The sequence below is a fragment of the Macrobrachium nipponense genome, chromosome 41 (genome assembly GCF_015104395.2).
Source record: "Macrobrachium nipponense isolate FS-2020 chromosome 41, ASM1510439v2, whole genome shotgun sequence".
NCBI classification, from domain to species: Eukaryota; Metazoa; Arthropoda; class Malacostraca; order Decapoda; family Palaemonidae; genus Macrobrachium; species Macrobrachium nipponense.
The window spans coordinates 23,618,505-23,640,483 of NC_061102.1; the positions used below are offsets into that span (position 1 = coordinate 23,618,505).

The 21,979-nt window shown below is 41.3% G+C and overlaps 1 protein-coding gene across 2 annotated transcripts in view; it reads left to right on the forward strand.

Annotated features, from left to right (window-relative positions):
* The window catches only part of LOC135212601 (uncharacterized), a 28,347-nt gene extending 6,625 nt beyond the window's left edge, over nt 1-21,722 (forward strand). The window contains exons 3-6 of one of the 2 annotated variants that reach the window (XM_064246159.1): nt 12,620-12,937; nt 14,705-14,792; nt 15,535-15,721; nt 16,352-21,722. In XM_064246159.1, coding sequence (XP_064102229.1) covers nt 12,620-12,937; nt 14,705-14,792; nt 15,535-15,721; nt 16,352-21,586 — 5,828 coding nt within the window. In that variant the 3' untranslated portion in view covers nt 21,587-21,722. The remainder of the gene's footprint in view (nt 1-12,619; nt 12,938-14,704; nt 14,793-15,534; nt 15,722-16,351) is intronic. The other variant, XM_064246160.1, reaches the window with a different exon arrangement.
* The last annotated feature ends 257 nt before the right edge of the window (nt 21,723-21,979 follow it).

The window sequence follows — 21,979 nt, forward strand, 5'->3', positions numbered from 1 at the left end:
TTATTCCTTTTCTTGGCAAAGAGAATGAAGACAGTCGATTTCCATTCTCTCTCTCTTCCTCGTCGAGGAAAGAATGTAGTAGAGAATTATATGTTCAAGTGACTGCAATACTTAGGTATTTTAACTTCGCGTCATATTACTAATGTAAAGTTCAAGTCATATACGCCATATCGTGGTTACCTCTACAGATGGCAACCGAAAGGACTGTTATTTTAAGTGTATTTAATCGGTACTTCCTGCAAACTTCCAGGAGTTTCCGGTTGTAAGGAACAATGCTTGAAGGTATTGTTACAACAACACCAACTCAGCTTCTGCATGTAGCGAATTATGTTTCGCTTAAATATGCCTGCTTGAGAATTTTCTTATGATCGATAATAGTAAACGAACCTATTCCTTCGTAGAAGAGAGTAGCTGGTAACTCAGGCAGAATAGTGCGAAACGAGAGGTTGCTGTCATTGTGGATGACGCAGTATATTTAATCGGTACTCCCGGCAACCTTCCAGGAGTTTCCGATTTAACATTGGTTAATTAAGCGTAATGTTACGACAACACAAAATCAGCTTCTGTATTAGCGAATTCTGTTTCGCTTAGATATGCCAACTTGAGAGTTTTCTGTTCAAATAATGGAAAATCTATTCCTTAGATGAATAGAATAGCTGGCAACTCGGCATAAGACTGCGAGAAGGTGAACATAAGCTGCTGCCTGTAACTGTCACGTGTCTCACACTGTCACCAACTCAGTGTTAGGTAGCTCGTTTGTACTGCTCAGTCGGTTACGTCTCTCTCTCCCGCGGGAGGGATTGATTTACGAACCGTATCTCTGCCCCTACAATCATGACTTTCGCCTCGGGTTGAGGGGATTTCTTGGTAATCATGAATAAACGACTTCCTTTTGCTAAGAAATTTTCAAACAGAGATATCTCTTAGACATGTTCGGCGCTGCTTACCGCACTGTAACAGAATTCTGTACGAGTCTACCGCAGCATAGCACTATAATAATGCTCTCCTGCTTATGCAAAGCGCAGCCTTATTAGGGAAGGAAGCATGCTTAGTGAGGGAATGGATGAGTCTGCTGGGGACCATTTCCTCGCTGGAGAAGCTTGTTTCCCTGAATAGACTGCAATTCAGACCTCTACAGTTTTTCCTACAGGAGAACTGAAATAACATCAAAGATCTAGAGATAATTCTAAACGTCTCTCAATGGGTTAAGGATCACCTCAGGTGATATGAGAGGGAGCCAGGCATCCGGACAGAGGTCCTGGCACATAATCTAAAAGAATTTGGAAGCAATTTGGTTGGCTCTCCAGTTCCTCGAAGAGTGAGGTTTGGTCGAGTGGTCAAATCATCTCAGATAATTCCGCAGCTCTCTCATATCCCAAGAAAAGAGAGATGGTTATCGGCATAGGCACGGAACGTAACGATCCTTAAGAGGTTCGTTACACGATTGCACGTCCGTGCGGATCTTCTCGATCGACGGCAGCAACTACTGACGTTTTGACTTTTGAGTATCCTCGCTTAGAAGTATGTCGAGAGTTGTGGAGACTTTGGGGACGTCCTTTCGTAGATTTTGCAATATTGAAGACGAAGAAGCTTCCTCTACGTTGCGCCCTTATTCTCGATCCGAGAGCGGTAGCAATAGACGCCATCCTATAGTATGGAATGGGGATAGTTTGGTTAGCCCTTTTTTTCCCCTATTCAAAAGCTTAGGAAATGTAATAAGATAAATCGCTGGCGTCAGAGGGAGTGAGAAAAAATACGATGATCGCCCCATGTTGGCCTTCGAGAGGCTGGATTTCCACAGAGGGTCACGTCCTTCAGAGAGCACTTTCCCAAGGACCTTCCCTTCCCGAGAGAATCGGTCTACTCTAACAGCCTCACTTCGAGAGGTACCTAAAATCTCTCCGATCTGAGTCTGAATGCGTTCAGACTGTCAAGAAGCGAGAGGATCTTCAAGATTAATTGCAAGTCTCATTGCCAAAGCAAAGCAGTGCTGCATATTTTGCAGTGTACCAATCGGAGTGGGCCGTTTCTGGACATAGGGCAGGAAGAATGACTGTTCCTCTACCTCTGACCTCTGTGAATGACTTTACCGCCTTCCCATTCCGTCTGAAGTATGGGATAAGCTAACAGTCCCAACGATTGTAGAATACGGAAATATGTTGTTGACGGCCTCTAGGCTCAGAGATTCGGATCTGTCAAACAACAAAGCCCATTCACGATCTTTGAGGTCTGCGGAAATCTGATGGAACTTAGACGTAGTCTGAAGTTCTTGATGTCAAAGCATTTCGAACCTCTCCTTTCTGTAACTTAATACACGTGACCAGAAAGGCTAATTTTCTAACCACTCTAGCTACGGAAATGAGGGTTAGTGAGGTTTTAGCCATCATCAGAGGTTTTGGCTTTAGAGGACAATAATTCGGTGTCCTCTAAGCCTTCCGTTCTTGCTAAGAACGAAAACCCGTCTAACCCTTGGCCCAGAGGCCTGGAGATCAAGGGGATGGCACAAATTATTGGGCAAGAGCCACAGAGAGTCCTGTCCCTGTCGGGGCTCTCAAGTTTTATCTTGATAAAACTAAAGAAAGTCAAGGTCATTCGGACAATCTGCGGTGTTCCGTAAAAAGACCAGACTTGCCCATGTCGAAGAACGCCCTGGCGTTATTTTTAAGGAGTCTTTCTAAGAGGCTCATTCGTCATGTTTGAACAAAGATTTGAAACCTTTTAATTTTAAAGTAAATGCTCACGAGGTGAGGGCGCGGCCTCGGAAGCATTTCAACAGAGCATGACACTCAGTAATCCTGAGTGCCACGTTTGAGCGAAGCAACTCTGTGTTCGCTTCACACTCCCGACGGGATGTGAAGACGGACATATGAGATCTGCGAGTCGCTAGGACCATACATATCCGTAGAAATATTATTGGAGGCAGGAAGCAGCACGAATCCTATCTATAGAAAAAGGGATAGTGTGCTTTTAAACTTTGAAGGGTTGGTCGCTTGAGGCGCTTTCCCTTTCGTTAGCCTAGAAGTTATGGGACTAACTTCGATAGGTTAGGTCAGGTGGTGGTTTTGGTTTTAAGCTTCGTTGCCCTCACAGTATGGTCAATATGGTCTAGTCACATTGTGGTCACGCCCCCCCCGTTGACAGATCATCTAGAGCGCACCAACTACACAGGTCACTACCTTGTTGGCAACTCTAGTAAAGCAAAAGCAGACTTCGGTGACAGTAATCAAGAAGTCAGCTATGCTAACAGGTAAGGAATCAAGATGTCAATCATCTGCACTTGAGGTGTTTCCTAAATCCTTCTATTCTGTCCCTTCCCACCTCCAATGGTGGGATTCAGCTATATATATATCTGACAGGTAAGTTTCATGAACAAAATGTTATTGTTATGATACAATAAAGTTTGTTCATACTTACCTGGCAGATATATATAATTAAAGTACCCACCCACCTCCCCTCAGGGGACAGTGGTATGAAAAATCTGAATAGAAAATGGGAATGATTCCTGATATCCGCCTCCCAGCGGCGGGAATGGGTACTAACCACCTGGCCGCCCACTGCGTGTGCCGGGAGTTTTGAAATTCTGTCGGACGTCGGAGAATACAGCTATATATATATCTGCCAGGTAAGTATGAACAAACTTTATTGTATCATAACAATAACATTTTTACATGAAGATTTAATTACCACTGCATTATGCAATTTCTCAGTTTTATCGTTGTTATACACATAGTCATTCATTTAGGGCAATATCAACTGACAACGAAATCATGAGCGCTATCATCTATACTGGTAAACTAGGCCTATGATTTTCGCTAAGGTCTTACGTTATACGAATTACAGTTATGAAATCATTAAAGCCCTTTCATTTCAAAAGTTTATGTCACCGTAGTTGTAGAATAACAAAACTGATTATACAGGCACATTAATCATTTTCACAAGCAAAAATTGCAATGTTGTATTGGAAAGCTGTAAAGTCATTGCTGAAAAATTATTTGCTACCAAATGGCAGTATGAATGTATGCATATATTTCACAAAACTTTCAAGAACATATACCATCAAAACTAGCAAATTAAGAATACTCTCTAGTATTATGAATAAGAATAAATGCAGATTTTGTTGAGGACCAGATTGAAAATAATTTTGAATAGGTAACTGAGGCTGGTTGGCGCTGGAGCCAGCCAGTTCGTACAGTCAAGATCTAGCTTATGTTCTAAGCCTTGGTTTGCACATGAATCAACGGTCAGCGTTATGCATCTGATAAACATCCAAACGCATCCACAAATTAAAAAGGATAAAACTAATTTTTTATTTGTTCATGAAACTTACCTGTCAGATATATATAGCTGTATTTTTCCGAATCCGACAGAAATTTAAACACTTACGACACACGCAGTGGGAGTCAGGTGGTTAGTACCCATTCCCGCCGCTGGGAGGCGGGTATCAGGAACCATTCCCATTTTCTATTCATAATTTTTCTGTCGCCGGTGCTGGAAACACCTGTTTGCAGCACCTCCGTCCAGATTTTGGGAACTTACTAGCTACTTGAGTATCCCTTTTGGTTTTTTCTTTGGTATCTGAATTGGATCGGTGGCTTGGCACACGTTGACTTTGGATTGATTTAAATTTGGTATTGATTTTTCTTGATCAAGATGTCAGGGTCCTAGTTCTGCTAGCGCTAGATTTTGTTCTATGTCCGAATGTAGAGGTAGGCTACTGAAAGCTTCAGTAGACCCACATTCTGTTTGTAAGGTTTGCAGGGGGAATGAATGTACGTTTGAAAGTCGTTGTAAGGAGTGTGAAAGATTAACAGAGTCTGAGTGGAAGGCGTATGAAACCTATCTTAAGAAACTTGAGCGAGATAGGTTAAGGAGGTCTTCCTCCAGGAGTGTTTCAGGTAGGCAAGATTTTAATGATTCTCCTGCTAACCCTCCTTCTGTAGATTATGCTCCTACCCCTGTAGTGTTGCCTCCGGCCCCTGAAGCAGTGTCGGTAGAAGGTAATACTTTATCGCTAATTCTTGAATCGATTCGTAACTTAGAATCAAAAGTGTTAGCTCTGGAGAGCAAAAGTGAAGAGAAGTGCAGTGAAAGTGCCCCTTGTGTAGTGGAGGGTGCGTCAGATTGGCCTCATTCCGCCTCTAGACGTAGTAGACCTCTGCTTGACTCCCAGGTTACGGGGAGAGAGCATGTCGAAAGTCGAAGGAGGGTTACGAGGAACCCCCACCGATTGGCGTGCCTTCGCAGCTTTGACGAACCTACCCAGACTGGCCAAGGAGCGTGCGCGTGCACGTCTTTCTCAAGGAGTGCTTTTCTTCTTCTGAAGCTTCCTCCCCGCGCAAGGGGTGGAGCTCTCATACCGCATCACGTCCGCTGAAAAGGACGGCTCGCGTTTGGGACGCTTTCACGTCCAAGTTGTTCTCCGGAACTTTGCTCGTCGCCTGATAGTGCGTTTGCTGCTTTTCCTCCGCAGAAGAAGCGTAAGGATTATTCGGAGGCGGAGTCTTTCCTAGATGTTTCTTTCGAGCGCCGCAGTCGCTCTAAGGTGCGTGAAGTGGCGGCCTTCCTGGGAGTAGGAAAGAAGAAGGCGTCCCCTCGCCACTCGCCTGCTCACAGGATCAGCCCCTCCCCAGAAAAGGAGGCTTCACCTACAAGCAAGATTCTCCAGTCTCTTCAGCAGCAACTTCGAGATGTTTTTTCTTCAAGAGAGACTGTTCCACGTCGCCGTAAGAAAGGATGACAATCTTCCTGTGAAGAGGTCGAGGCGTTCTCCCCTCTCCCCTCTCCTCGCTCGTCTCTCCTCTCCCGTTTGAGTCTCCCTCTAGAGTTCGTTCTGCTCCCCAGCAACTTTCCAGAGGAGGCGAGAAATTCGTTTCTCGCTCTCGTGAAGCGGGTTGTTTCCGCTGCTACGAAACTTGTTGATAAGAAGCGCGTTCTTTAGATGCCGAGCGCGCTTCTGTGAAAGTCAAGCGCGCTTTAGTGGACACCGAGCATGATTCGGTGCAAGGTGAAGCGAGCGCCAGTGGACGCTCAGCGTCGTTTTAGTGGACGCTCGGTGCGCGCCCAGTGGACGCTCAGCGCGCGCCAGTGGACGCCAGGTGTACACCTGTTGCTGTCGAGCGCGCTTCAGTCGGCGCCAGTAGATTGGCTTCGGACGCCAAGCGCTGCGCCTACGGACGTCAGTTTACCACCTCCGCAAGCGGAAGCGGAAGTGGGAACTCTTCCTGTTCGCCGCTCTTTCTCTTTTGAGAAAGCTCGTGATCATCCTTACTTCCTCCGACTTCTCCAGTGTCTGAAGAGGAAATTAGTGACGCTTTCGTCGAAGTGGACGAAGAACAGCAGTTGGCTCCAGTTTCGACGGACTACAAGGTTTTGACTCGTTTGCTACAGTCAGTCTTTGCAGACACTTTCCAACCTGAAGCTCCACGTACTCCTCCCTCTCAGTTTTCGTCATCCAAAGCTACTAAGATCTCGGGCTTTGTGAAAATGAAGAAGTCGCTTTCTACGAAGCAAGCTTTTCGCAAGGTCCCATGATTTGGATGGAAAAGAGGAAAAGCTTCAGGCAAGACTTCTTTCGCTTTACCACCTTCAAGACTTTGTGGCAAAGCTGGTATGTGGTATGAGACGGGAGAAAACGTCGGAGTTAAGCTTCCAGCCTCGGCTCAAGGAGACTTGGTAGTATTGTGGATGCCGCCAGAAGATCTTTTCTGTCTTCCTCTAAGGTCTCTTGACACATAGTGAGTTAGACTTTCACCTTAAAGGCCTCTTCAGGCACTAGAGGTCTTTAATTTTCTTGACTGGTGCCTAGGAGTTTTGGATGCCAGTCCAGGAGTTTCTGATTCCATCAGTCTGGGGGAGCTGTCAGTGTATTGTCTTGCATGACAAGGCCGTCAGGGATGGTTCTGAGGAATTGGCTGCTCATTTCAGCACGGGACTGCTTAAGAAGAGAGCACTTCTTTGCAATTTTACTGCAAAGTCGGTCTCGCCAGCGCAAAAAGCGGATCTTCTTTTCGCTCCTTCTCAGAACATCTCTTCCCCCAGTCTATGGTAAAGGACATAGCTGCCAGTCTCCAGGAGAAAGCAACCCAAGACCTTCTGGCACAGTCTTCTAGGAAGCCTACAACTACTTTGTCTTCTGGGTCCTCTGCTTTGAAAGAAATCGAAGCCCTTTCGATCTGCTTCTTCCGAAGCCAGCCCCCTCGAGGAAGAGGCTCTTTCAGAGGCAAGACTCCCGCTCCTTCCAAGAGCAAGAAGTGAGAGGGAAGTCCTTCAGCCACCGGTAGGAGCCAGACTTTCTACATTTCGCGAGAGCCTGGGAAGAGAGAGGTGCCGACGCTTGGTCTCTGGACATCGTCAAGAAGGGGGTACAGAAAATTTCCTTTCCTGAAGTTACCCCCGCTGTCCTTCGACACAAAAGGATTTGTCTCCTTCGTATCAGGGAGAAAAGCAGAAAGTGCTTCACGATCTACTAGATCAAATGATCGAGAAGCAGGCGGTGGAACAGGTCTTCGACCGGAGTTCTCTGGGGTTTTACAACCGTCTGTTCCTAGTGCCGAAGCAGTCAGGGGGGTGGCGCCCCGTTCTGGATGTAGCAGTCTAAATCGCTTCGTTACCAAGCAGAAGTTCAAGATGGAGACACCTCAATCCGTGCTTGCAGCCTTAAGACCGGGGGATTGGATGGTCTCTTTAGACCTTCAGGACGCATACTTTCACGTCCCCACCATCCATCCCCGATCAAGAAAATACCTGCGGTTTGTCCTGAAAGGGAAGGTTTTCCAATTCAGGGCACTCTGCTTCGGTCTCAGCACGGCGCCGATGGTGTTCACCGTTCTTATGAAGAACGTTGCGAGGTGGCTCCATCTTGCGGAAATAAGGATCTCTCTCTACCTAGACGACTGGCTTATTCGAGCCTCATCGCCAAGACGGTGTCTGAAGGACCTTCACACGACTCTGTCGTTAGCGAGGTCCCTGGGACTTCTGGTGAATCTCGAAAAGCCGCATCTGACTCCTTCTCAATCTTTAGTCTATCTGGGTATTCAGATGGACTCAGTGGTGGCTTTTCGGGCTTTTCCGTCACAGGGGCGACAACTTCAATGCCTAGGACAAAGTGTCAGCCTTTTCTTTAGGGAGGAAGGAAACATGCTCGGTGAGGAATGGAGTCTGCTGGGGACCATTTCCTCACTGGAGAAGTTTGTTTCTCTGGGAAGGTTGCACCTCCGACCACTTCAGTTCTTCCTCTCAAGCAATTGGTCACGCAAACAGGATCTAGAAGAGGTCTTGTTTTTGACGGAAGAAGTGAAAAAGCACCTCAAATGGTGGTTGGATCCAAAGAAGCTTGCGGAAGGACTTTCGCTCAAGCTTCGGAAACCCCGACCTAGTGTTGTTCTCCGACGCGTCCTCCACGGGTTGGGGAGCAACACTGGGAGGTAGAGAATTGTCAGGCACCTGGAGAGGCGAACAGGTGTCCTGGCACATCAATCTAAAGAACTTTCAGCGGTTTACCTTGCTCTAAGGTTCTTCCAAGAGGAAGTCTCCAACAAAGTGGTTCAGATAAACTCGGACAACACCACAGCCTTGGCATACCTCAGGAAACAGGGGGGAACTCACTCTCCTTCTCTGTTCGCCATCGCGAAGAATATCCTGATTTGGGCGAAGTCGCAAAACGTCACGATTCTGACAAGATTTGTGTCAGGCGTGGAAAACGTGCGAGCGGACCTTCTCAGTCGGCAAGGACAGCTTCTGCCGACGGAATGGACCCTTCATCAGGAAGTATGCCAGGCGCTATGGAAGCTGTGGGGACGTCCTCATGTGGACGTTTTCGCAACTTCCCGAACGAAGAGACTTCCGCTGTATTGCTCCCCAGTTCTGGACCCGGGAGCAGTGGCAGTAGACGCCCTACTGTGGAATTGGTCGGGACTAGACATTTACGCTTTGCTTTTCCCCCATTCAAAAATCCTCGGGGAAGTGATGAGGAAGTTCGCTGCATCAGAAGGAGCGAGGATGACCCTCATCGCCCCCTTCTGGCCAGCGGTCGACTGGTTCACGGAGGTGATGTCCTTCCTGGTAGACTTTCCAAGGACTCTGCCCCTAAGGAAAGATCTACTCAGACAGCCCCACTTCGAGAGGTACCACAAAAACCTCCCCGCTCTGAGTCTGACTGCGTTCAGACTATCAAGAAGTTGGCCAGAGCGAGGGGTTTTTATTTTCAAGACCTGTGGCAACGGCGATTGCCACCGCAAGGAGGCCCTCCTCAATCGCAGTTTACCAATCAAAGTGGGCTGTCTTTAGAAGTTGGTGCAGAAAGAAGGGCATTTCCTCCACCTCAACCTCTGTGAGCCAGATAGCAGATTTCCTTCTTCACCTTAGGAAAGAAGCGAAACTAGCCGTTCCCACGATTAAAGGCTACAGAAGCGTACTTTCTGTGGTCTTCAGGCATAGAGGACTGGACTGACTTAGCGAATGATAGAGACATTCATGATCTCATTAGATCATTTGAGACTGTGAAAGTTCTCCAACCGAAAGTACCATCGTGGAACTTAGACGTGGTACTTAAGTTTCTCATGTCGAGTCAATTTGAACCGCTCCATTTAGCCTCGCTTAGGAATCATACTAAGAAGACCATTTTCCTAACCGCTTCTGCGACGGCGAAGAGGGTTAGCGAAATTCAAGTCATAAGCAAGCACATTGGGTTCAAGGATCATAGTGCAGTTTGTTCCTTAAGTCCATACGTTCTTAGCAAAGAACGAGAAACCCTTCCAACCCTTGGCCGAGGACGTTCGAGATCAAAGGGTTGTCGGAGCTAGTGGGACCTGAAGCTGAGAGAGTCTTGTGTCCTGTCAGGGCTCTCAAGTTTTATTTGCAGAGAACCAGAGCATGCAGAGGCTCTTCGGAGAACTTGTGGTGCTCTGTGAAAAAACCCAGATCTTCTGATGTGAAGAACGCCCTGGCGTTCTTCTTAAGAAGTATGGTTAAGGAAGCCCATGAAAAGTGTAGTGAAAGTGACATGGAGCTTCTGAAAGTGAAAGCCCACGAGTTGAGGGCTATTGCTACTTCGGTGGCTTTTCACAAAAATATGGCAATCAAAGATATTTTGGGCGCCACTTATTGGCGAAGCAATTCGGTGTTCGCTTCACACTACCTGCGGTGGCGGGTGAGAAGCAACATACGAAAATTGTTACTCGCTCGGACCATACGTCGCTGCAGACACTGTTTTGGGGGCAGGAGGTAGCGCTCATCCTATCCTTTATAACTTGTGTTATGGTTGTGGGGTTGACCGCCTGCGGCGGATCTCCCTTCCATTAGCTTAGTCTAAGTGGGATACTTTTGGTAGGCTACGCCAGGTGGTTTGGTTTTACTTCGTTGCCCTCATTTGTATGGTCAATGGTCTAGTCACGTCGTGGTCTCGCCCCTGTTGACAGATCATCTGGAGTGCACCAGCTTTATAGGTCTCTACCTTGCTGGCAACTCTAGTGCACAAGCAGACTTACGCGGCAGTAACCACGAAGTCAGATATGCTAACAGGTGAGGAACCAAGATATCAATTTTCTGCATATATATGTTTCCTAAATCTTCTATTCTGTCTACCCCCACCACCAAAGGTGGGATTCAGCTATATATATCTGACAGGTAAGTTTCATGAACAAAATGATATTGTAATGATACAATTAAGTTTGTTCATACTTACCTGGCAGATATATATAATCAAGTACCCACCCACCTCCCCTCAGGAGACAGTGGAAATAAAAATTATGAATAGAAAATGGGAATGGTTCCTGATACCCGCCTCCCAGCGGCGGGAATGGGTACTAACCACCTGATCCCACTGCGTGTGTCGTAAGTGTTTAAATTTCTGTCGGATTTGGAAAAATACAGCTATATATATATCTGCCAGGTAAGTATGAACAAACTTAATTGTATCATTACAATATCATTTTTACGGATATTTGTGTGTGAGACTTAAAATAGTTAGTAACAATTTTTTATAACTTATTAGATTTTAACTAGCATACTCTTTTTAAGTAAAAAACGTGGAAATTTTTACGTGTGGATTCCACACTCCACACCTAATCACAATGTGGACAAGATAAGCCGTATTAGTGACGTCATTTCCACACTTCGGCAGCCCTGGATACAGACGGCATTGTTGGAGATCCCAGAGACTTCTTCATCAAGCACAGATGCCAATAGTTCCTTGGGTACAGTTTTTTTTTTTTTTTTTTTTTTTTTTTTTTTTTTTTTCTCTCTCTCTCTCTCTCTCCCCCCCCCGGGTTTCCACCTTGCACTAGAATACCTATCCAAATGTTAAGACCGAAGGTTTGTTAGTAATGAAAAATACAAATTGATTAAAAAATGTGTCATTTTTCCCCTAAATAGTAGATAGGAAAGAAAGAATTTTAAATATGTAGTAGTTCTTACTACATACGTAAAGGAAAAATTATTAGAGGGAAAAATGCAGAATAACTTGCTTTTAACTTACTTAAAAGGATTGATTTGGTTATTTTTACTCTAGAAAAGGTCGCCATTAAAAACCAGCCAATTAATCTACATTATTTATTTACAAGAGGCCGTGAATGGCCTGGGTTAAAGTAAAAGCAACTTGTCCGCACGTGGACCAATCCTATCTCTCACAATAGGGGAAAGCTGGCCAAAATCAGATTTACTTCAATGCTGGTTTCCAAAATTACTCATCGTTCTCTTGCGTTAAGGAAGCACTTGCGAGCGGGGAGACATGGACACGTGACTCGGCAAAGATCTGGAAGAGTTCCCAGATTAGCTAGACACAGAGTAAAATAAAGACTTCTTGTACAAAGTTACAGTTATTCTCTTTTATCTAACACACTGGGGGAGGAACTCTAGTGTTTAAATGAGATATTCAATGAAGACTTTGTCTGTCTGGTACGATCACAAAAGGTGGCATGTGGCCACGAGGCAAGGAAAAGGACAAAGGGCTGTTCATTTGAGAATTAGGTGTTCAAATTGGAAAATGTGGAAGAGTTTATTTGACTTGGAGGAAAAGGAACTGGCAATATGGCTGTATCTCAAGACATACCTGGATGCCTTATGTAAGTGAACCTTTGTAGAAAATGGCGTCGGCTTTGTCCGAGGTCTGGGGCGCCAGTTAGCCCCCTTTTTGTAGGCCTATTTGGAAGGCTGGCTTTGACATCTGTCCTAGGTCACGGACTGGAGTGGACTGAGATCGTCGTTGGGCACAAAGCTTGGGTGTTGGGGTCAGCTTATCCCCCCTTTCCCGCCAGTCATCCTGGGAACAGAGCATATCGCCAGCGAGAGGTTCACAGGATAAAAGATCTTAAGAGTAGGCCTAAGAAGTACCTAGCTAGCTAGCTACACACTTCCTTTTGGGATATGTCCCTAAGGCTTACAGGAACTTTATTCCCCCCTCCAGCTACTATGGAAATTCCAATCTATCGGCCTGCCTAGTGTTTCCCTCCCAAAGTCAACTGATTAGAAGAGAAAATGGCTGCTCTTTTAGAACTAAATAAAATGAATGCTACTGTGAAGACGAGGCAATCAAAATCCGTAAAATAGTACACACATTATTTCTGATTGTTCAGATTCTTATCCAAATAGATGTGATTGTTGCATTTTTTCTTTTGTATTTCAGATCTTGGTGAGACTAAAATTGCTTGGCTCCAGTACTTCGAGGATAAAAGTGCTGGTTCCAGTCAAAATGATAACCCATATCTGGTTAGACAGGAACACCAAGACTGTATTGAAGATAAAGTGAATGAGGAAAGTTCTTGGTCAACAAGCCAGTTTGAAGCATTAGATAAAGATTTAAAGAAAGAAACTAGCACTGACTCTAATGAAAAGGAAGCACTTCCACCACTGTTGTCGGACACACCACATTGTAAAAGAAATGTACCATACTCAAATTTTTGTGATGTAAGTTTTGTGTCACCCCCACCACTAACAACTTGTGGTAAGTATTTTATACTTTTGTTTCTTGTACTAGATTTTGGTTGTCTTGTGTGCTGAACATTGTGGCTGAAAATTATATTCACCCTCTGTCTAGTTAGGGTACATGTATAAGTATCTACTCAAAAACTCGTGTAATTTTTGACTTATTCAAAGAATACATCTTGGTATGTTTAAACCAAGTCCCTTGGCTTACGTATTCCTAATCCCATGGTTTGCAGCTTCCAGGCACAAAAACATGAAGAAGAACCATCACTTGGCCAATTTGGTAATATGAAAAATACAACTTGTGTTAGAAAATTTGTCATATTTTGTTAGTTAAAATACAAGAAAAAACCACTAAAAAGTTTTAACCTGGTTTTTTAATAGTTTTATCACAAAAAGTGCATTTTATGATGAAACTGATTAAAAAAAACCCCAGGAATTTGTGGATATATCTCATAGAAAAATGCCATGAATAGGCGAATTTCCCACGAATAATAGGGGGAAACGTTCTAGAGAGAAATCTGCGAATGCATGAGTTTCTCAAAGTGGATGAAAAAAAAGACTGGGGATCGCTATCACTTTTATTAATCTTAATAATATTTGAAAATTAGTTATTAGGTAAATCATTTATCATAATACAAAACAAATAAACATACTATGTAAGTCGGTGCTCCCCTTAAGTAATTCTCAATGGGCCAATGTACATAACAGGTTAGGTAAGGTAAAGAAACCCACTAAAAATGCTTATACCTGATTTTTTTTAATAGTTTTATCACAAAAAATGCATTTAATCATGAGATTTATGTGAAAATGCAGTAATTTGTGAATACTTCTCGGAAAGATACTGTGAATATCCAAATTTCCAGTGAATAGTAGGTAGATAGGGTCCATAGAGAAATCTGCGAATGTCAAGAACACGAATATGGGTGATCCACTGCACAGGGTATAATATACTTGGAGAGATGATTTAATTCTTATGGCAGTTCTGCTGCACACTGGCAAAGCCTTCTATTTCATTTAAACAAGGGACTGGACTTGATTTCACCCTTAGACTAATTGGGAGCATCACCCACAGAACTCATATTTCACCCCAGAACTTGTCACCCACGAGGGAAAGGAAAATTTAGTTCTACAATAGGAAATGACATTTATAACAACGAGAAGAGGCAGGAAAGCAGTTAATCTAGTTAAAAAATTATGTTATGTGGCTATAACAGCTTCCATTTTAATTGTTTCAAGCACTATTAAACAAACTGTCGTTATCTTACTGTATGTTACAGCAGAATTTTGTGTTGTTATAAAAGAACATAGCTGGCTGTTTGCCTTGCTACTGGGATGAACAAAAGGACGCTTCGTTATCCCTTCATGGTGTTGTTTATGTTCATCTCTCTCTCTCATTACCACACTGAAAAGGGGTGGGAGTCATGTTTCTTGCCATCAAGGGACAAGCATGATGTTTCTCAGGGTGGGTAATATTATGTAATTTGCCTAAAGTCTCAAACCAACACATAAAGTTCAATGCCACCTTTTAATTTAATGGGTGGGCAAATCTCCATGAATTTTGGTGTTGTTTATGTTACATAAGTAAAATCACGTAAGCCTCCTGTTTGGGCTAGTCCACGATGCACCTAGGCTCTACATTCCCCTTTTATAAACCTTATATATATTGAATACAATTTTCTACATATTTTTATTATTAGATGGGTAAATTCAGTTTGCATACCTGTACATACATGCAAATTTTTTAATTAGCATCTATAAATTTTATGATTTTTGTTTGATTCAGAAGATGGCGAGACATCGGAAAAATCTGTCTCTTCATCTGTTTACAGTCCAACAACACCAATGTTAGATATCTTTTCACCACAAAGCGGGTAAGTTCTGTCATCTTGTAAAAAAATATCATGCACAGTTTGCAGATATTTGTTTTATAATTTGTCTTGTTATACACATTTATTTTGTAAGAGCAAATGTCCAAATATACAGTATAATTGCTATTGATCATCAATCAGTCATTTACAAGATTAACATGCCTTATTACAAAAGTTTGATGTGGTTTGATAACAGTTATGCTAAATTTCTGTTACACATATGTGCACTGGCACTTCCCCTTATCAGGTTTTGTTATATGCAAGATTTGTCCAAATCTGGAAAGTATTTTTTACTTAAGGAATAATTCATTAAGTTAGCTAAGCATAGCTGATCTGAAACAAGCATAATTAATACTTGCTTGTCTAAGTAATCAAAATAGTGCCAAGTTTTTGTAATAGTGAATTTCATGCTCATTTATATGAAGATATCATTACTCATTGGCCTTGTAAAGGGAGTTATTTTTTAAACTTGAATATTTAAGAGCAAATTGGTTAACAGCACATCTATACAAAAAAAAAAAATTTCTTTAAGAATGAATTTTCTTAGTACATTGTTCTAAGACATCAGTATCACATTCGTACATACAGATCCTGAAAAGTATAATTCGTAACATGAATCCATACTACTCTTGACATGAATTTGAAATGGTTTGTTTCAGTGTTAGGTGGAAAGTTTGTGTTAAGATGTTAGTTGTAATTTCTTATGAGAATAATGGATTGTATATCATTAACATATCTTTTGCAGCAATGGCAACAGAACTGAAGATATTATTACAAGTTTGGGTGCATCTTTAAATGAATCATCAGTTACCTGGACAAGTGATCTTGCTACGCCATGCTCACATCCATCTTCAAAGCGACAAAAATTAGTCAACACACCATCCACACTTGAACATCGTACTTTGTACCCCAGTCATGGCCTTAGGCAGAAGGTACTGATTTCTTATGCTTCAACTAATTGTTAAGTTGTATGTGAGTATGCTGCAGAGTAAGAGTCGTAAATGCTTTCATGTGCTATTGATATGCATAGTCCTTCTGCAGCAGTACAGACAATAGTTGGAATAACAAGATAGTAGTTGATTTCAAGACCTGTTTGTAGTTTTTAGAACCCATGGACTCCCAAACATTATTTTCTTTCAGTAGCTCACTGTTTCCAAGTCCCTGAAACTATTGTCTAAAATGCAGCAAGTCTCCTCCTGACTCAAAAGAGCTTGCAGGGTGTTCATATAATACTTGAAGTGAAAATATTCTTCCTATAGAGGGATTTTAGCAATTTGATGTTCTAACAGTAGTTTTGATGTGATAATGTTGTACCCAAAGATCGTATGTACGTATTTTAAAAATCTTATTTAATATTGTTATTCATTGAGAGATAAAAAAGCTTTCAGTTGCCATAGTTTTAAAAAGCAGAATTGGGCGGCAGTATTTCAGTATGTGTGTATTATTTAATATTTGGTTGTTTAGAAGATATTTATGTGTAATGCTGTTTCTTTCCTTTCATGCTTGTTACATGTAAAGTTCTCTTGTCAGGATCAAATGATTATTAATATTAATTATTGCAGGTGTTGGCTAGAAGCCTCTTCAGCCCATTAACAACAGGAAGCCAACCATCAGATAATGAGTGGAGCCCTAATCTTGGGATAATCAAGTGCCACTCTCCAGTTAGAGCATTCAGTGTAAAAGGACGATATAACAAGGGAAATATACAAGATGCAAATTTACAAACATGTCAGGTTGATGGGACTCAGGAATTTGTGTTTATTGATCAAGAAAAGCGTGAATACAATGTATGTGTTAATGGTTCATCTAATGACCAAAAAACTACTGGTGTTACTGCACAGAATAGTAGCAAAGATTATTCCAAGTGCAAGAGTAGTACACCTTTAGCAAAACAACCACCCGTAATTAAGGGAGTTTTAGAACCTGAAGAATGTACTAATACCTCACTTAGTAATACCACTGAAAAAGACAGATTATTTCCCAAAATTATGAAAAATAATGATTTATCAGATATAGTAGATTGTTCAGAAAAGAACAGTGAGAATCCTTTTGATATTATATGTTCTCCAGTTAAAAAGAAATCCAAAGCTAACAAGGAGAGTTATGAAGAAAATGAGACAAAGTTAAGATGTTCTGTAGGAAACAATAAGTCTAATAACAGTGCCAGTGAAAGTACTGCCTCTCTAGATGTCAAAAGATCAGGTCAGCTGCTGTCATGGCAAAAGACAAACACTAATCAGGTACTTGTCCTGGAGTGCAGCATCAAATCAGCTGAAGACAGTTTTCAGTCATGTTCCCAGAAGTATGATGGTACTAGAAAAGGATCATATCAAGATGCAGATTTCAAAGAGGAAACACTTGGTAGTATATCAGATGACAGAAGTTCTAATTTGAATTTTACTGTAACAAATGAGAATGAAGGGAAAATTAATGCAGAAAACATTGTGTGTGATAAGTCAGATGTACATGTCACATCTTTATTTGGGAAAAAGCTTTTGAATGCAGCCAAAATTGCAGATGGACACCTTCAAGGGAATGATAATCAAGTTATTGATGCTGATAAAGCTGTTTTACCTGTACCTGACAGGTCCAAAAATGTTCGAAATAAATGTTCTCTGTTTTCTAAAAGGAGAAGATCCTCAGGCTTTTTATATCCAACCAAATCAGCAGAAGTCTATGAAGAGCTAGGTATTGCATTCAAGAAAAATATGACATCTGAGAACTCTCATGTGTATGAAGACAATGTTGATGCTATGGCTGGAATATTTCAGGTTGACATCACTGAATACAAAGATATTGTTTCAACTTGCTCAGATGGCAAAAGGAAAGTTTCAGGTGATGTTCAGTTGGGAAATGATGGTCACTGTAATTCAGCTTCAAACCTTGACTCCAATAGTGATAAGTTACCAAAACATATTGGTTCCATTAAAAGTTGTAATGATGTAAGAGATACTAAAGAGGGTGTTTCCACAAGTGAGGTCAGAAGTGAGGGTAATAGGCTTATGTTTAATACCCAAAGCAAAGATGCAGAATCATCAGAAGTTTCTGAGCCTCTTCAGGGTGCTACATTATTGTCGAGTGTTAAAGAAGAAAAATGTAACCTTGTAAGCCAATTGTGGAATGATAGCTTGAACGAAGCTGATATTGCAGAGTTGGAGCAGGAGCTTAACCTTCACACTAAAGATTTCTGTGATGATGAAGCAATGTATTTAGGCAACCCAAACAAAACTGATGTTCAGAATGAGAAGTTAACATTGCGTGTTTTACATTCTTGTGAAACAAAACCATACTTTGGCATACTAAGCACTAAAGGGGAAGCCACAGAAAATAATGATTTTAAGTATGTTAATCCAAAACCCAATAGGTTCCAAGGCTTTTCTACTGCCTCAGGATCAGCAATTAAGGTTCAGGAAAGTTCTATAAAAAAGGTTCAGTCTCTATGGGAGGAAAATTCAAGCACTGATGACATAAAAGTTCACCCCAAAAGCGCAAGATCTACTGATAGTGCTTATTCTAAAGACTTTGAGCCATTTCACTATCTTGCATCAGCATCTGGATCAAAAATCAACAATTGTGAAAAGTCTTCAGAATTGCAGTCAAAGAGTGATGAGGAAATCATGGATAGAGGTAAAGGTAGTGCCACTGACCAGAATGAAACTTTTAAGTACAAAATAAATGTTAGTGACACAGGCAGTGCAGGTTTTTCAAGTCATGGTCCTCTAAATGAGAATCCAGTTAATTTTAAAAGGTTTACCACAGCATCTGGTTCCCAGATCAAAGTTAAAGAAGAGTCTCTGATGAATCAGGCCAAAATGTTTCAAGAACTCTTTGACAAGGATGAGTTTACGTGTGGTGCTAAAGTACATAGCACTGATAACAACCAAAATGGTAATGCTAAAGTTGATACTGCTGTTAACAATCAGAACAGTAGTGCTAAAGTAGATAGCACTGTTAGCAACCGGAACAATAATGTTGAAGTAGATAGCAATATTAACAGTCAGAACAGTAATACTGCAAAGAATGATGTTTGTACAAAGTATGTTGGCTCAAAAACAGAATTTTCTTGTCATGGTTTTACCACTGCAGGTGGCTCTAAAATTCAACTGAGTGATGAGTCTGTGAGTTTGCAAGCAAAGAAGTTTCAAGACCATTTTGGTAATGATGAGGTGGTTTCCATGGACAAAGGTGTAGAGTTTAACAATAAAGTATGTACTTTTGTAAAGGAAAGAAACACTGGGGATTTCATAAGTCACGGATCAGTTGATGAGAAGTCTACAAGCTTTCAGGACTTTGCTACAGCTTCTGGGTCCAAGATTACAATCAACAAAGAATCCTTGTCTAAGCAGTTCAGCATGTTTCAAGAGCTTTTTGATAAGGATGAAGTAGGACTCACAGCAGAAGAAGATAATCTTATTACCCATGAAGAAAAGAATAAAGCAAATATTGTGTATCATGACAGTGCTGAGAACATAGACTCTACGTCAAAATTTTCAAAGAATTGTAAAGGTTTTACCACAGCTTCTGGGTCTAAGATCAAAGTTGATGAAGAATCTTTAGTTGTTCAGTCAAAGAAATTCCAAGAACTTTTTGGCAATGATGACTATAATTCTCTTGAGCAGGATGTGGCTTTTAACAATAAAATCAAGATTTCTGCAGGAGGTGAAAATCCCACAGGTAAAAGTCAGTGTTCTGTAAATAAAAGGTCTTTTCAGGGATTTACTACAGCTTCTGGATCTAAGGTAAGAGTCTGTGAAGAATCTCTTTTGAAGTCCAGAAAGCTTTTAGAGCTTGACAAGGATGACATTGCATCCTTACCCAAAGTTGGTGAAATTATTGACAGTGATATAAGAAAGGAAGGCTTTGGCCCTCGTAAGCACTGTTCTACATCAGAGTTTCCTGAAAAGTTTGAGGGATTTTCTACAGCTGCTGGGTCTAAAATTAAACTTAGCAAGAAATCTTTAGTTTTGCACGCCAGGAAATTCCAAGAGTTACTTAGCAATGATGACAGCAGTTCTACAGGGAAAGATATAACTGACACAATAATTAAAACTCCTATAGAGGATAAAAACCATTCAGATGTGAAATATTGCTCTGTAAACAATGACTCTTTTCATGGATTTACCACAGCCTTAGGGTCTAAAATAAAAGTCAGTGGTGAAGCTTTGTTAAAATCAAGGAAGGTTTTAGAGCTCGATAAGGATGAAGAGGAAGTGTCAGCTCCAGGGAGTGGTAATATTAACAGTGAGACCAATAACATCTTACAAAATGAAAACCATCCATTGACCTTTCCTGAACAGCAAGGATTTAATACAGCTGCTGGTTCTAAAATCTGGATTAGCAAGGAAAAGTTTGTTCTGCATTTAGAGAAGTTTCAAGAATTTTTAGACAGCAGAGAGCAAAGATATAATGATGACATTGTCAGTGATATTGTGAAAAGTAGGGACCATACAGGTTTTGTAGATGGTATTCCTACATGCAGAACTTCAAATGAGCTAAATGGTAATATATCCGCATCAATAGTCGGCTCTTGTGAGGGATCAGCATTTAATTTTAAAAAGTTACAAGTGCTTCCAGATGGTAATAACAAACATGACATGTCTCAAAGGATCAGTGATACTGTCTCTGCATCCAAAAATTTGAGCACTTATCAAGGATTTACAACTGCAGCAGGATCAAAAATCATACCCAGTGAAGAGTCTTTATTAGCACAGTCAAAAAAGTTTCTAGACATTTTAGATAATAAAGATAACTGCAATGGAAAAGGAGAGAACACTGGTGGTAATATCAAGAGTAACATGAATGGTGGAGATACAAAACGTACCAGTCTTTATTACAAAAATAAACAACCTCTCCAAGGATTTGCCTCTGCATCTGGATCTAAAATTCAAGTTAGTGAGGAAAAGTTATCAGAGTACTCAAAAAAATTCCAAGAACTGTTCGAAAATGATGTAGATGGAAATTCTCGGACAGAGAAAGTTGGCAGTCACGGGAATTATGTGGATGCCAAAGAAAATATTGAAAATACAAAAAATCTGAATCAGATTTCTTACTGTGGTCAGGCTACTTTAGAATCTTCATATTTAAATAAACTAAGAAATGGAAACACTAGTTGTGGCACATTCAGCGAGTTGGCAGTGGAAGAGAAGATGCAAGTTATGATGCCACCTGTTGGAGAGAATTTACAAGTCAAAGATACCTCAAGTATTGAAGGATATCAAACTGGTTCTGTTGACTCCTCGGATGGACTTGCCAGTACTGTTGAACCAGTTGACGGTAATGGAAATTTAACTAGACAGATGAAAAACTTGGAAGAAGATATGTCTTGTGAAAACAAGAAAGGTATAGAAAGTGATCTATCTGATAGTGAAATGAAGCACCTGGAGGTGAATCTTGAATACAAAAACCATGAAAATGACAATGGCAAAAGAAGTACTTCTCCAATTATTGGATCTCAATCAGTCCATGTTGAAAGGCAAAGAAAGCATCATAGGTATGATAAGAAAAGGAAAAGAAGCTTGGAAACCTCAAAGGTGTTCAGTGATGCCGAAGATTTGGGAAATTTAGGGAATGTTAATATGAAGGAAGTACAGTCTTCACATATATCCCCTTCAACTGTTGATAGAGATGAGGGCAAAGACATTCATTCTCAGGAAGAGCATAGACCTCAGGTTGATAGACGTGAACATAGAGGTCAACTTAAGTGTCACTCACAGGATACTAATAAAGGAAGAAAGCTATATGATAGATCTATACTTAAGAGGAAGTCATTGCCAGCTTATGAAAACAAGAAGGAGTGAATTGTGCAAAGGAATACAATCAGTTGAAGAAAAATCTGCTACCTCTGATACTCAAGAAATTAGCATAATAACTGAAGCCTTCTTACAAGATGATTCTTGGGAATCAGAAGACAATTCACATAAAAAACGTAAGGCTCAGGAAGAAAAGCATGATGGAAATCCAGCAAAAATTTTAAAGCATTTAGATGTCAGACAGCCTGTTGAACTTGATCTCAACAACCAGACAGGTAAGAAAATGTTAGAAGGATTAAGTTGTTCATTACCTCATACTAAGTTAAAAAAAAAAAATTATTTTGCCCCTTTTTTGGTTGATTAATTGGGCCAAATTAACTGTACTTAATATTTTTTATATTTCTAAGTATTACATTTATTTCATCATAACGTCATCAATCA